The following is a 16,431-nucleotide window of genomic DNA, read 5'->3' as shown; positions in this document are numbered from 1 at the left end:
AGAATAAAATGGAATACAGATTAAAATAACTGCATACATTATTATGCAGGTAGCAATTCTGACATGGTAAAAATCACTACTAGCACAGATTTTGTTACTTGAAAATAATGCCACAGGATTCAGCTTAGTTTTGTGGGTTTGGTTATACAGGAATTCTAGCCCATTATTTACATATGCAAATAATCATGGTGTGCCAGATACAGTATACTGGTGACTACAGGTTAGGATTATCACAAGTCAAGACCAACCTAGGCTACATAGGAAAACCCTGTTTTAAAAAGAAGCAAAAATATCAAAAGTCCAAAACAGTAGAAAATATCTTGAAATATATTTAGTAAAAGAATATTAATAACATGTTGTCCTCAGGTTGATAAACATCCAAAGTTTGGAGGTTGTTGTAAATAAACATAATTTTTTAATTTTTATTATTTTATTTATTTACATTCACATCATTGCTTCTCCTCTTAGTCACCCCAATCTCAGTTCCTCATCCCATTCCTCTTCCCCTTTGCCTCTGAGAGGGTGCTTCCCTGCACCAGACCTCCTCCTTTCCTGAGGCCTCAAGTTTCTTCTCCCACTGACTCTCTTCTACCACTAAGCCCTAATGAGGCAGTCTTCTGCTATATATGTGTCAGGGTCTCAGACCAGCCTGCATATACTCCTGGTTGGTGGCTCAGTCTCTGGGAGCTCCCTGAGGTCTGGGTAAGTTGTTACTTCTGATTTCCTTTGGGGTCACTCTTCTTTCAGCTTCTTCAATCCTTCCCCAATTTAACCACAGGGGTCCCTGACTTTGGTCCATTGGTTGGGTCTAGGTATCTGCTTCTGTCTCAGTCAGCTGCTTGTTGGGCTGCTCAGCAGACAGCTATGTCTGTAAGCACACCATAGCATCTGTGACAGTGTCAGGCCTTGGTGCCCTTGCATAAGATGGATTCCATGTAGGACTGGTCATTTGATCTCAAGTTGGGCCAGTCACTGGACCACCTTTCCCTCAGTCTCTTCTCCATTTTTGTCCTTGCAGTTCTTTGAGACAGGAACAGTTCTGGGTCAGAAATTTTGAGGGTTAATAACTCTGTCCCTCTACTTGATGCTACTGGAGGTGAACTCCAAGTTCCCTCTCCCCAGTGTAGGGCATTTTGGCTAAGGTTACCCCAACCCAGTTAGAATCTCTCACCTCCCAGGTCTCTGGTACTTTCTAAAGGTTACTCCCACCTCCCACACCACCCCCATGATGTTTATTTTCATTTATTTTCTTGGGCCTCTGGGCTTTTTTTACTGTCCAAGCCCCCACCCCACATATCTGAGCTTGTTCCCCTTTTTTCCTCCCACTCTCCTTTCCCACCCAGGAACCTCCCTCCCACTGCTTCCCATGATTTCCTTACCCCATCCAAGTAGAACTGAGATAGCCTCACCTGGGCCTTTCTACTTGTTACCCTTCTTGTGTTGGTGAGTTGTGTCCTAGGTATTCGGTACTTTTTGGCTTTTTCCAGTAATCAGTGAGTACATACCACATATGTGAATTACCTTACTCAGGATATTTTCTAGTTCCATCTATTTATCCATGAAGGATAAAATCCATGAAGGGTTTTATGTAACTGACAACCTGAGCACACACTCAAGTAAAGACAACACAGTGAAGTTCTTCCATATATAACATTTACATGCTTGTTAGTGTATCAGCACACCTGCTCATAGACTCTGTTTGCAAAACATATTGCATCTTTAGAAGCAAAGACATCATCAACTAATATATCTTTTTTCTTTGGTTTCCCTCAGAGTTAGGGGTTAAAACCTACAACAGTGCAGGAGCCAGGCAAGAATTCTACAATTGAGCCCCATCCTAAACTTTTGAGTGGTATGTTTATAAACTAACATTTTGAAAGGTTCTGTCTGCATTAATTAATTAATTAATTATGGTGTCTCTATGTGTACTTGCAGCACCCAGAACACAACTTTCCAATGTCAGTTTTCTCCTTTTATACATGAGTTATCCCTCGCATCAAACTCAGGCTAGCTAAGATGCTCTATCCTCTGGTCCGTGTTTCAGGATTGTGAAGTGATTCTGAAGAATCTAGGCTCCTAGCTCATGAAAATATCATCCTTTGCATTATACCAAAAATTGCTTTAAGTGGATGGAAAGATGGCTCAGTGGTTAAGAGCACTAGGTGCTCCTGCTGAGAAACCAGGTTCAGTTCCCAAAACCCATGTGGTATGTTGACTCAGAAGAGTCTGTAACTCCTATTTCAGAAGATCTGGTATCTTTGGGTCTCCACAGGCATGAGGCATGAATATGGTCTCCTTCCTCATCACCTCTTTTTCTGCAGATAATCACATATACAAATAAAATAAAAGTAAAAAAATAAAATCTGTTACTTTTCAGTAACTAAGAACACAAATCGACATAACCATATAGGTAAAAATAAAGTTTTTTGAAAAAAGTTTAAGATGTGGATAATGATTACTGTAGTCTACACAGTAAATTAGTACACACAACTGCTGCTAATAATACTTTTCACAAATGTTTAATGTTCTATATGATATTTATAAATGAGCAAGCACTTTTTTGATAATCCAAGTCTATATGGCACAGGAAGTCAAAGCCAAATTATAAATATATGAAAACATAAGTTAATTTCCAACCAGTATCATCCTAGTTTGGGCCTTCCTAATTCAGAAATAAAGGAAAGAAAGAAAAGAAGGAAAGAAGAAAGGAAGGAAGGGAGGGAAGGAAGGAAAGGGAGAAAGGAAGGAAGGGAAGAAAGGAAGGAAAGGAGAGGAACAGAGGGAAGGAGGGAGGGAGGAAGGAAGTTAATTACAGCAGTCAATATTCAGAGATTGTATCATGAACAAATAAAATATTTGACAATTGCTCAGAACTAGAGATAGATATTGTGAAGTTCTTATGATATGGCAATATAATAGCAGATATAGTGGATAACAAAGATTATGGCTATAAACACTAGAACTACACAGTAAAAAATGATAATTGTAAAACTACCTAATTTATAAACATACACAGTTGGGGGTCTCAGTTGTTAAGAACACTGGTGGCTCTTCCTAGCATCCATCTAGCAGCAAGCAATTCCCTGTACTCTAGGTTCTGGGGATCTGCACTTTTCATTGCACATGCTATACAGACACACATGCAGGCAAAACAACTGTACAAAATAATTAATAAATCAATTTAAAAACTGTAGAGTGAAGGGGCTCTAACTGGTTTGAGCATGGCAAACATGGCTCTGGTACTCGATACAGCTTGAACTTGAGCATGGCTCTGCCATTCCGTGCCCTTCTCCCCCATTCCCTCTGCCTTGTTAAAAACCATTAGATTACATTCCCAAAGCTAGATCCCTTATTTGGACACTTCCCCCTCCCAAGGCTGATTAGCAAGGGCCAGAGTTATCAAAGTACTGAAGTCCAGCAATAAAAAACCTCTTTGGCTCACCTAATTAACATGCCCTGTTAAAATTAAACACCTCATCCTAACATAGGGGTTCCCCTTATACCTTTTTACAGTGCCATTTGCCCTTGGTCATGTCTGTCTCCTTTTTTTACCCAGAAGTAATTCTTTGTCCTGCTCCCTTCTGGGACAAATACTCCTTCTCCCTCCTCCTCCATCTCCAGTCATTTATATATATATATATTTTTTTCTTATTCCCTGCCCTTTGTTCCTCTGAGGCAAATAATTAATCTTTGGTCTGAGAACTTGGTCTTGAGGATGCAGAACTGTTACGTTCCGTATCACAGGGTAATGGTACAGAATAGAAGAAAGAAAAGCAGAAAATATATTAAATGTACAAGCCAGATCCTGCTTCAAACACAGGACAAGAGGCTGAGATGCCTATTTAACATATCAAAATAGACTTAGCCTCTAGGTTCTCTCAGCATCCCTCAGTCCCTATCTGTTACCTCACATTGACATTTTGAACTTTTTTGCCCAGGGGTTGGGCTGCCCTTTCCCCAGAGGCTCTTGCACACACTCACACACATACATGCACGCACCAGACAATTTGGTTATTCATTCTTTTTTTTGTATTTTCTGTGCCTTTGTCCTCCTGGCTGCTGTACTTGGTTCCTCTACCTCCCTTGCCCTCCCCTTTTCCCCACATGGTTCAGGGTCATGACTACTCTAAACTTACCAAGATGTCCCTGCCTCTGGTTATGCTCTTCCTTTTATCTATAATAAACTTTCTTGTACACCATACCTAGGAGCAGTCATGTACTTTCCTTTCTTTTTGTATTTTTTTTCTAAATTTATCTGGTGCCCAAATAGGAGTGGCTCTACTCACCAAATATGATTTGGGAGTTTACTTCTTCAGCTGCTTCTTCCCTTCAACTTATCTAACTCCATCTCTCCTCACCTACTCAGTAAGTGTCCTCTCTCCCTGCTACACCCTTCTGGGATGCCCACCACAAGAGCATCTCTAATCCACACCCTTTTGCACTACTGCCTAAGGGCATATCCCTACTATGTTCTTTGAGACCTATCACACAGGCAATTCTACTTACTAAGACACTTGCACCTCTCCAGTTGTTTTCTCTACCTGCTCTGACCTCTTGTCTTTCCTGTTCCATTGGTTGTCACTACAAAGCTTCCTGCTTTGTCTACTTTTACTATGAAAGCCACACCAGTGTACAAGGAAGCTTCTTCTTGCCCTATCAGGCCCCCATCATCTAGAAAAGGATGCTTTTCTTCTGTGATTTGGGACATGATTTGGGACACTTCTGACAAATTTCTCTGGGACCCAAAAATAGACACAGAGAATGTATTCTTACAATTTATCCTCTGTAACTCTGGAGGCTCAAAGCCAGCCTGATCTACAGAATGAGTGCTATGACAGCTAACACTATACAGAGAAACCCAGTCTCCAGAAACAAACAAACAAATAAATTAAAAAATAACAATGGCAAAAAAAAAAAAGAAAAACCCAAACAAATTACAAGTTGTCCCCTGACCTTTACATGCATGCTCTGCCTGGCAAACACACACAAAAATATACTTTTCAAAAAATGGGGTTGGGGATTTAGCTCAGTGGTAGAGCACTTGCCTAGCAAGCGCAAGGCCCTGGGTTCGGTCCCCAGCTCCAAAAAAAAAAAAAAAAGAAAAAAAAAAAGAAAGAAAAGAAAAGAAAAAGAAAAAAAAGATGCACTTTTGGCCCAAAAAGTGTTGTTATTGCTTGGTATGAAATATAATAAACACTTATTAACAGGAAAATAATTTTATTTTATTTCTGTATGTTACTCTCAAGTACACATTTACAGTATCATCTCTTTTAAGCATTTTGTTGTATTTCATAATGTGTACAAGTAAGATGGAATAGTTAACAGGTAATTTCAAATTTCAAATTCATTTACTTTAAGACTTTGTATTTTTTATAAAGTTTTGGCTAGAAGAAGTCTTCTAGCTTTGGAAATCATTTAAAAAGTAAAAAAATACTGTCATATAAATAATATAAGTATGATTCATTTCTATGTAAATATATCACATTTACTTTACCAAACTTTTAATTATTACTTTTCAAAAGTCTATTACATATCATTTAAAAATAAATTAATTTCCTGAGTATGAAAAATACAAGTTTAAAGTGTTATTTAAATTAAGTGTTTATTTAAATAAACTTTAAGTTTATTTAAATTCTTATAGTTAAGATTTTCACCTAAGCATACACTTTTATATTACTTCAGGAAAAAGCAAAATGAACAGTTTCTTAGATATAAAGAACAGAGTTTTACAGAACAGTACAGAGAATAGCAACTAAATTCTGAAGAGGATAAACACAGGTGTTAGAAGATAGAGGAGGTTTCAAAATCCAGTCTGACCTTTGCTTAGCAATAACTGTGTTCCTATGTATCTAAATATTTTAGTACTGAACTTAAACCTAGCATATTTCAGAGAACATCAAGCATCAATTAGTTAAGAGTTCTAATCCTATGAATATAACATCTGAGTATAAGTATCACTGGGACAAAAAAAAAAGTAGCAGCAGAAGCAGAATATGAAGTACCATAGAGAAAAGGGTGCTGCTTTATTTCTTCCCACATACCAGTGGATTATTAAAGGAACAGAATAAACATTTTCTTCAAAATTTCTAATGGTTAAATCCAATGAGCTGGATTCATTTTATGTCTTCTATGAATGCCTTAAAAATGTTACACCTCAAAAATTAAAACAACCAATTACTATTTTCTAGTGAACACCAATATATATGTTACCAAATGAAAAACAAGCTAAGAAAAATAAAAGACTGCCTAAAATTGCCAATTCTATATTCTAACAGAAGTTATGAAGTTTGTAAAATGATGTCATAACTGCCTCCATGCTTTCTTCTTCATTAAAGACAAGATTTAAAGAAAAATAAAGAGCTGTATATCAATTCCTTCCAGAAAAATTCAAGTACAATGCTAAACTGTATTAAAATATTCTATCTATAAAAATGGTATAACTTCTGCTTTTCAATTACCAAGGTTAAGGAGAATATACCATTGTTTTTACTAAGCTCCTTATTTTCCCTCTAATTCTCCACCTGAGTTTTAGTTTTTCTGAATACCAAGTATACAAATGATACCATATATCTCTGGGTTTTTCAGGTTATTGTAAATTAAATAATTTCATTAAAGGTTTGTTGTTTTAAGGAAGAAACATATATACCTAGCACTTAAATTGCAATTTAATGTCAAACTTATAAAGTACTCTACAAGCCACAACAGAGTTCTACAAATCTGCAAAACTTAATCTACAGTAGTCCTTATTTATAGACCAAAACTGTAAGACAAACTACAAAACATTGCAAAACAAGGAAAAGCAAAAATTTTCTTTAAGATTTTTTATAAATTCTGCTATATAGGAGGAAAAATTAAATACAACAAGCCAAATGAAAATGATGAGTAAACAAAAATGAAAACTAACCCCAAACCTAGTCGACATCTTATCAGTCATGGTAGACACTCAAATAAGAGTTGTACTGTTGAAAATCTGAAGATATTAAGTCAAGGAAATTATTTCCTTATTCTCATAGTATGGCATATCAGGAAAACCTCTCCTTTTTATGTTAGCAATATCTTTAACATGCATATTTTGTGTCAAAGTTACTTTTCATGTTATATTATTTTTTCTTAGAAAAGTACCACCAAGATAAGTAAGGTATGATAGTTAGGCTTCTAAGACTAAAAATTCAATACAGAATTGGATTAAGTTGGTAAAGAAAATTTGTTTCTGTCACTTCATAAGTCTGTACAGGATATATAGAAGAATACCCTATTTAATAAAACAAAGTCAAATAGGAGTAATACCATTTTATATTCACTGAACAAATTCATATTTGATGTGAAGAAGAGTGACTGATTTTAAAAATTAATTCCTCTAAGTTAGGATGTACACTTAGGGCAGGCCAACTTCTTTATGATGCCGCATTATGTGCTGATTCTTTTCAGAGGGTCTTCGGAATCCTTTCTTGCAGTACTCACAGCGGTGAGGATAGTCTTTCGTATGAATGGAGATAACGTGGCGCTTAAAGCCTGAGGCATCTGTGGTGCTATATTCACAGTACTCACACTGATACACTTTCCGGCCACTGTGGGTCTTCATATGCTTTTGAAGCTCACATTGTTGTCGAAATCCCTTTTTACATCTCTTACACTTAAATGGAACATTCTTTGTGTGAACTGAGAGAATATGGCGACTTAGCAGAAATGGATCTGGACTCTTAAAGTCACAGTGTCTACATTGGTGCATTTTTTTACTTTTATGGGTAGCCACATGCTTCTTGAGTTCTGAAGGCCTATGAAACCCTTTGCTGCACATATCACACTTATGAGGATAGTCCTTTGTATGAACTGAAATTATGTGTCGCTTCAAATCACTTGAGTTTGAACTCTTATGGTTGCAATATGAACACTGATGTGTTCTGTTTTCTTGGTGTATAAGAGCATGTTGCTGAGCCTCTTTGGTGTCTGAGAAAGTCATGAGACAGATGCCACACTTCAGTGGTATGTCTTTACTATGCTTAGTTTTTATATGTGTTTTCAAGTTAGAAGAGTCTGCAGATTTGTACTCACAATACTGACATTGATAAGGCTTCTCTCCAGTGTGAACGCGTATGTGCTTTTTGAGCTCTGATGGGTGACGGAAACCTTTGCCACATTCTACACAAACGTGAGGATATTTCTTGCTGTGGACTGCCAAAAGATGGTGATTCAATGATGTCTGTTCAGCTGTTTCATAGTCACAGAACTTACACTTATATGTTTTGCTGACCTTTTCTTTTTCTTTTTTGTGAGTACACAAAGTCCCAGCATGAGAAAGATGCTTCCCACAGTCATCACATTCTGTTGTCTTTTCTGTCTTAATGGTTAGCTTGTGGCTCTCCATGTGATTATGCAAGCTTATCTTCTTGTTGGTACTGTAATCACAGTCAGTACAGTGGTATTTCTTCTTAGCAAGATATTCAGGATGGTTTTTTATGTGTCTTTTCAAAAAACTTTTGGTCTTAAATTTTTTTCCACAAAACATGCAAGGATAGACTATTAAAGTCTGTCCATCAGGAGCAACAATTATTGCTAAAAAAGGGGAAAGAGACAAGCAAATAATTAAACTATATTCCTTTTTTATATCTTCATTAACTTTAAAATACATTTGCTCAACTTTATCAGTTTTTAACATTCTTTTCACTGATATTCTTTTCACATACATATTGCAACAATAAGGAAAGAATCTGACCCACTATGACAGGGTTAATTTCATCCCTTCCAATTAAAAAAAATTAACGAAGCTTTATCAAATTAGAGACCTGTAGAAAATAATTTGCAAGTAAAGCTAAATATTTAGTTAGGTTCACTATAACCTGAACTTTCAGTAATCTTCGGCATTCTTCAACAGTGCTTATAAAAACATAATACAAACAGCTATAAACTCCCTAAATACACATCTCAAAATCAATTCAGAGAAGAGACACATTTTGTTAACAATTAAACTGCTCTCCTCTTAAGATATGCCTGTTTAAATACTATGGTGGTAGTAAAGGCCCAGAAGTGCAAGTATTGAGGGGAGAGAGGCTGGGGATCACAAATTCATTGCCAGCTTAACCTGAATAGGAAGAATTTGTCTTCAAAACATAGAAATAGTAGAACAAAGAAAGAAAAGAATGTTTTAGTTTCACATTAAGCAAACTAATAAAGTATGAGAGCTCTTTGAGGAAGTTGGACTGCCAATAGTTTGAGGTTAGTCTTGGCTAAAATGTGAGATGCCATTAAAAAAGGATAACACATTTCTGGCTTTTAAAAAACATCAGAGTTATTTTTTCTTAATGTTTAATCTACAGTCTATTATTTTTTTACCAAAGCAAGCTATTCATGACTATCAGTAAATGCAAACTTGTATTTTCAAATTCAGATGCACAATAGCTACCTCAAGTTGAGCAGTGAAAACAAAACAAAAACAAAACAAAGCAAAACCCCAAACCAAAAAACCTTCATTATACCCTTACGAATGGTAACCAGTGTTTCCTCATATAATTTTAGAAGACTCTACACAATGGGATTATTTCTTCCTTACCTGTTTGGTACTGTTTGGATTCAGGTCTTTTTTTCTTTTTTGCTTTTTGTTTATGTACTCTGTCAAGGCCACCAGACTCATTTTGGTGCAAGACAGCACTTGCAGTGACATTCTGCTCTTCAATTTCATCAGAATTATTATCTAACAAGGTACATAAAAAACATGATACAGTATTACAAGATGTTAGGAATTATTTATTAATTACCACAACAATGAAAAGACAGATCCAATTGATAATGTCAAAAATTTCTTTTTTAGGAAGTGGAATTAAAAACACATTTAGTTGAAAACTATGGGAAAAAATACCTAACATATTTTGGCAGTTTGCCAAAACTGTAAAGTTATAAGCTAACACAAAAGAAAGCAAACTCCAGGTAGAGACTATGTATGATTTTAATTAATTAAAATTAAAGAAAAATTTGAACTATATATTCTAAGTTCCCTATTTTGTATTCACTTACTGTATTTAAAAAATAATGTATTTGTAAAATATTAAGATATCAGAAGCCATTTCTTAGTAAATAAACCCAAGAGTCTGGAAAGACAGCTTACTTAGTAGATACAATGCTTGCATGAGGATTAGAGTTTGAAACTGAAACAAGTTTTTGGCTGCTTTTTTTTTTAAGGCTGAATGCAGAGGTACATTTTGTAATCCTAGGACTGGGAAAGGAAGGACAGGTAGATTCCTGGCCAGCTAGCCTAGTGAGCTTCAGGCCAAAGAAAAACCACCGTCTGAAAAAATGAGGTAGATTGTGTTTCCTGAGAAATAATACAAAAGAATGTCCTTTGGTCTCCATTGTGAAGCAGTTTCTATCTTAGAGAGGTTTGCTAAGACATGGGATGTTTTAAACAGAGGCAAAACTTTGTTTACTGAGGTGAAGCTTGTGAAGCTCAGGAAGTACACAAAGCAAAAGCTTCAGGAAGTTGCAGAAACTGATTATCCCCTTCTCCTTAAACATATTTAAGTAAGCAGTAGGAAAGGTATAAAGAACTGTCAGACAAGCTAAGAGGCCTTGAAGAAGTTCAGAACGGCTTGCTACCTAGAACTAAGAAACACTACCTGAACTGCCTAAAACAATCTTCAACTTGTCCAAATGTTTACACAGTAATATCTTCATTTGCCATGTTTGGTTAGGTTCTAGCAATGCAGCTAGCTGTCTTTGGATCATTTCTGTTCTTGTAAGTAACCCCAGATTCTTAAAAATAACTTCAATAAACTCAAGGGCTCACCAAGTTGAACTTTGGTTTTTGTCATTTGTTTCCCTATCTGGAATAACTAGACATGTCTTAGCATCTCCCCAAGACTAATGCCACACAACTGTCTCTACATACATGAGTGCATATGTGCATCCACATTCATATCCATCCTCACATTCATGTACACTATAACTCAAATAATAATAACTAAATATTAAGTATTAAATGTTCAAGCCATTACTTACCATAAGCTGCTGCCCATGCAATAGGCAGGAAAGCTGCTTTTATTTCACTGTCATCCATCTGTTGTTCATGCTCAGAAGTATCTGCAGCTGTGTCACCAGCATCTTCATCTCCTACAATTACTTCTATATAAAACATTTGTTATTTCAGCCACATCTATACACAAATTATCCTTTTTGTTTACTATAATCTCAGCAAAAAGTAAATTTACTTCCATAAAAATTATAGTATTCAATGAAAAATATTCAATGAAAATGGAGTACATTCTACCTTTTTTTTTTTTCCGGACCTGGGAACCAAACCCAGGGCCTTGCAGTTGCTAGGCAAGCGCTCCACCACTGAGCTAAATCCCCAACCCTTCTATCTTTTATTTTTAATAATTTATTTTTATTTGATTTTTCAAGAGAAAAATCCTACTTAATAATACCAGGCTACTCTGAAATTCAATTTGCCACTCACAATTCCCCTATTTCAGCCTTGCAAGTGCTAGGAGTATGTGTATGGCATCATGTCTTGATTTCTATTTGGTTTTTTTTATTGTTTAAAACAATTTAAACACCACAAAACATTAAGTGTCTAAAAAAAAGAAATCCAAGAAGACCTTAGAAGATAAAAAGATCTCCCAAGCTCATGGATTGGCAGGATTAATATAGTAAAGATGGCCATTTTGCCAAAAGCAATCTATAGATTAAATGCAATCCCCATCAAAATTCCTCCTCAATTCTTCACAGAGATAGAAAGAGCAATTTTCAAATTCATCTGGAAAGGCAAAAAAACCTATCCTCAACAATAAGAGAATTTCCAGGGAATGACCATCCCTGATTTCAAGCTAAGCTGTTCTACAGACCAATAGTGATTTAAAAAAAAAAAAAAGTAGGGCCCTAGTATACAGACAGACAGGAAGAACAATGGAATAGAATTGAAGATTCAGAATAAAATGCACAGACCTATGGTCACCTGATCTTTGACAAAGGAGCCACAACCTTCCAGTGGGGAAAAAAAACCCCAGCAGTTTCAACAATGGTGCTGGTTCAATTGGGGGTGAGCATGTATAAAAATGCAGATCGATCCATTCTTAATACAAAGCTCAAGTCCAAGTGGATAAAGTACGTCCCCATAAAAGCGGATACACTGAAACTAACAGAAGAGAAAGTGGGGAAGAGCCTTGACTATATAGGGACAAGGGAAATTTTTCTGAACAAAACACTAATGGCTTATGCTTTAAGATCAACAATTGACAAATAGGACCTCATAAAATTGAAAAGCTTCTATAAAGCAAAGGACATTGTCAATAGGACAAAATGGCAACCAACAGATTGGGAAAAGATTTTTACCAACCTATATCCAATACAGGGCTAATATCTAATATATACAAAGAACTCAAGAAGTTAGACTCCAGAGAGCCAAATAACCCTATTAAAAATGGGGTACAGAACTAAACAAAACGTTCTCAGCTAAGGATTATCGAATGGCTGAGAAGCACCTAAAGAAATGTTCAACATCCTTAGTCATCAAGGAAATGCAAATCAAAACAACCCTGAGATTCCTTATACCAGACAGAACAGCTAAGATCAAAAACTCAGATGACAGCAGATGCTGGCGAGGATGTAGAGAAAGAGGAACACTCCTCCATTGTTGGTGGGATTGCAGACTGGTACAACCATTCTGGAAATCAGTCTGGAGGTTCCTCAGAAAATTGGACATTGAACTGCCTGAGGATCCAGCTATACCTCTCTTGGGCATATACCCAAAAGATGTCCCAACATATAACAAAGACACGTGCTCCACTATGTTCATCGCAGCCTTATTTATAATAGCCAGAAGCTGGAAAGAACCCAGATGTCCTTCAACAGAGGAATGGATATAGAAAATGTGGTACATCTACACAATGGAATATTACTCAGCTATCAAAAACAATGACTTTATGAAATTCGTAGGCAAATGGATGGAACTGGAAAATATCATCCTGAATGAGGTAATCTAGTCATAAAAGAACACACATGGTATGCACTCACTGATAAGTGAATATAAAGCAAAAAGAAGCACAGAATACCCATGATTCAACTCACAGACCATATGAAACCAGAGAAGAAAGATCACACCAATGTGTGGATGCTGCAGTCCTAACTCAGAAGGGGGAAGAAAATAATCCCCAGGAAGCAGAGGCAAAGAGGGATCTGGGAAGGAGACAGGAAAGGGAGGGGAAAGAGGGCCAGTTCAGAAAAGGAAGGAGATGGGGGAGAACCACAGAGGGTCGGAATTTGAAAGGAGGTATGTATCATTAGGGAGGGAGAACTGGGAGTAGCTCCTAGAAAGTCCCAGATGGCAGGGACCCAAGATGTTTCTAGTACCCAATGGGGATAACCATAGTTGAAATACCCAACAAAGGGGAGAAAAGACCTGTAAAGGCATGGTCACTGGTTGAGGTATGGGTAACCCACTCATCTTAAATATTTTAACTCATAATTGTTCCTGTCTAAAGAAATGCGAGGACAAAGAGTGAAACAGAGATCTAAGGAAAGGCCATCCAGAGACTGCCCCACCTAGGGGTATCCTATCTACAGACACCAAACTTAGACAGAATTGCTGATGTCAAGAAGCTCTTGCTGCCAGAAGCCTGGTTTAGCTGTCCCCTGAGAGGCTTTGTCAGATGCTCACAGCCAACCATCAGACTGAGCACTGGGACCCCACTGAGGGAGTTAGGGGAAGGAATAAAAGAGTTGAAGGGGTTTGCAACTGCACAGGAAGAACAACAATATCAACCAACCAGGCCTCCCAGGGACTAAACCACCAACCAAAGAGTACACATGGAGCAACCCATGGCTCCAACTGCATATGTAGCAGAGGATAGCCTTACCTAGTATCAATGGGAGGGGAGGCCCTTGGTCCTGTGGAAGCTCAATGCCCTAGTGTAGGGGTTGCTAGGGCACTGAGGCTGGAGTGTGTAAGTGGGTTAGTGGTTGGGAGAGTTCCCTAATAGAAGTAGGGCATGAGGGGTGATGTGATGGGGTCGCAGAGGTGAAACCAGCAAGGGGGATAACATTTGAAACGTAAATAAATAAAATAACCAACTATAAAAAGTAAACTTAATGACAAAATTTTAGAATTCAAACAGAAAGTTAAATACACATCCTTTCTTGAAAAAAGAATACTGATATCCTTTTTTATGTGGTAGCATAATAATCCCTACACAGAGCTGTCATAGTACTGCTTGCTTGAAAAGAATTATAGTTTATAGAAACAAAATCATCTCCATTCAAATAAGCCATCTACTTACTAGTATCTTCTTCTTCCTTCTGAGAATCACTGACTGGCATATAAACATTGTCTCTGGGAACATAAATGCTGCTACTCTGATCAATGACTTCAGCTTCATTGCCATTGTCAGTCTTACTCTCCACAATGTCTACAGTTTCTCCTAAAAGAAAATAAACTATAAAAATTAATTTGGAATTTGGTTTATTTAATTTACTAGGTTTCCTTTTTATAGTATCTGCAGATTATATTACAAATATATTAAAGTTATCTTCAAAGAGGCTTTCAAAATTTCCAACCTAAACAGCTTTGAAAAATCTAAGTAATATCAGGGCCTGGTGGCACATGCTCTAATTCCAATACTCAGGAGGCAGAGGCAAGCATATTACTGGGCGTTTGAATCCTACCTGGTTCGTATACATTAGGTGAGTTCCAGGTCAGCCAAGTCTACATGGGAGACCCTGCCTCAAAAACACACAACCCTCCACCCCAAAGAAACAATCACATTAATAATATAGAAAATAATATAAATATTTATACACATTTATAAATTTTATTTATAAAAAATATAAATAGTGTAAATTGTTATAACACACATATAAATTAAATGTTTTCTTCCTTACCTACATCATCCTCTTCAGGGTCAGCTTTAAAAATGTACACCTTGATAACTTCAGGAGATGTTTCATTTAATTTATAAGGATCACTTTCTGACTCTGCATTCGTGGTAACTTCAGATGAACCTTCATTCTCTGTTTTGCCAGCATCATCCACTAAATAGGAAATGTATTATAAATCTTTATAGTAGATATAAAAATAAAATATGGCTTCCTTTTTCTTTTTTTTAAATAGAAATGAAGAGGGACTGGCTGGATGGCTTTAGGGTCTGACACCTTAAGTTTGCTTCTTAGAACCAATAACAGGAGAGAAGTGATTTCTAAAAGTTGAATTCTCCTCTATCATCTTTCCCCTCTTCTCACTTACATACTATACACAAACTGTTAGGTAAATTTCCAAAGAAAATTCCTTTTTACCTGGGTCTAGAGATCTGGCTAAAAACACTTGCTATTCTTGCACAGGACCAAGATTCCCAATATCCACATAGGGAAACACTCACAACCACCACTATTTTCATTCCAGGGGATGCCTTCTTCTAGTTCCATGGGCACTGCACACTATGTTATGTATACACACAGACACACAGACACACACACAGACACACTTTGAAAGAAGGCAAAATACTGAAATAATAAAGTAAATTTATCTTTAAAAAGAAGTTTCTTCTTAGAAATATACTCTGAAATGTACAAATAAAATTGGATGATTTCTGGAAAATACTAGAAGCAAAACACGTTTTCCTATTTTCAGGACTCTACTGGAATTTAATTAATTTAATTTAATTTAATTAATTCAGGAGCTTATACATAGTAGTATCACTATACTATGTAGCCACGTGTAATTAACTTACAAAAATAAGTACAGAAAAAATGATTTAGAACAATCTAAACTGTTATATACCTCCAAAACATGAAGAGTAATAAATGAGCATATTTTCTCATTTACTCATCTATAAATAAAAATACCAACATGGTAAAAAGTCAGTCAACAGAACTCTTTAAAGTAATTTTTTTGGCTCTACCTATTATTTATCTTTGAATATAATTTAATCACATGTATTTCTATGAAAATTTTAGTTTAGAAATGTGTCTTGGAAGAGTGCTTGCCTAACATGAACAAAGTCTAGGGTTTCATCCTTACCACTGCTTTAATTTTGCTAATGAATTCTATTATCTGCAATGCCAACACTGGCCAGTTGAGGCAAAAGGAGGAATAATTGCTACAAAATGAGTTTGAGACTACCCTGGAGATGACTCTCTATAAATAAACAAATGACATCTTTAAAAAAAATCAAAGTATGATTATTAGAAAAGTAACAATGGAAAGACAATAGACAATGTGTTAAGTTCAGCACAAAAAATACTTAAGGAAAAGTATATTAAAAGTTTTAAATGCTTTTTAAGCCATATTTTAAACCATATTTTAAGTGGTTTATATTCAGAGACAAAGATTTTGAAATCTCCGAACAACTAAAAGTTCTGAAAGTTCATTTATCTAATTAGAATTATTTCATATCAATAAATGTAGTTATTTCAAAAGTGAACATTAAAAGGCAAATATAAAGTGACATT

The 16,431-nt window shown here is 36.2% G+C and overlaps 1 protein-coding gene and 1 long non-coding RNA gene across 2 annotated transcripts in view; one reads left to right on the top strand and one right to left on the bottom strand.

Annotated features, from left to right (window-relative positions):
• LOC108353310 (uncharacterized) overlaps positions 1 to 16,431 on the top strand; it is a 90,953-nt gene that overhangs the window by 36,015 nt on the left and 38,507 nt on the right. The gene's annotated exons all lie outside the window — the stretch shown is intronic.
• Positions 5,652 to 16,431, bottom strand: part of Zfy1 (zinc finger protein 1, Y-linked) — a 41,404-nt gene continuing 30,624 nt past the window's right edge. The window contains 5 exon segments of the mRNA NM_001447243.1: positions 5,652 to 8,553; positions 9,548 to 9,688; positions 10,990 to 11,112; positions 14,265 to 14,405; positions 14,866 to 15,015. Coding sequence (NP_001434172.1) covers positions 7,376 to 8,553; positions 9,548 to 9,688; positions 10,990 to 11,112; positions 14,265 to 14,405; positions 14,866 to 15,015 — 1,733 coding nt within the window. The 3' untranslated portion in view covers positions 5,652 to 7,375.

This window comes from Rattus norvegicus, chromosome Y (genome assembly GCF_021556685.1).
Source record: "Rattus norvegicus strain SHRSP/BbbUtx chromosome Y, alternate assembly SHRSP_T2T, whole genome shotgun sequence".
NCBI classification, from domain to species: domain Eukaryota; kingdom Metazoa; phylum Chordata; class Mammalia; order Rodentia; family Muridae; genus Rattus; species Rattus norvegicus.
Note: the sequence above shows the minus strand (reverse complement) of the source record. Positions and strands in the feature narration are given on the sequence as shown.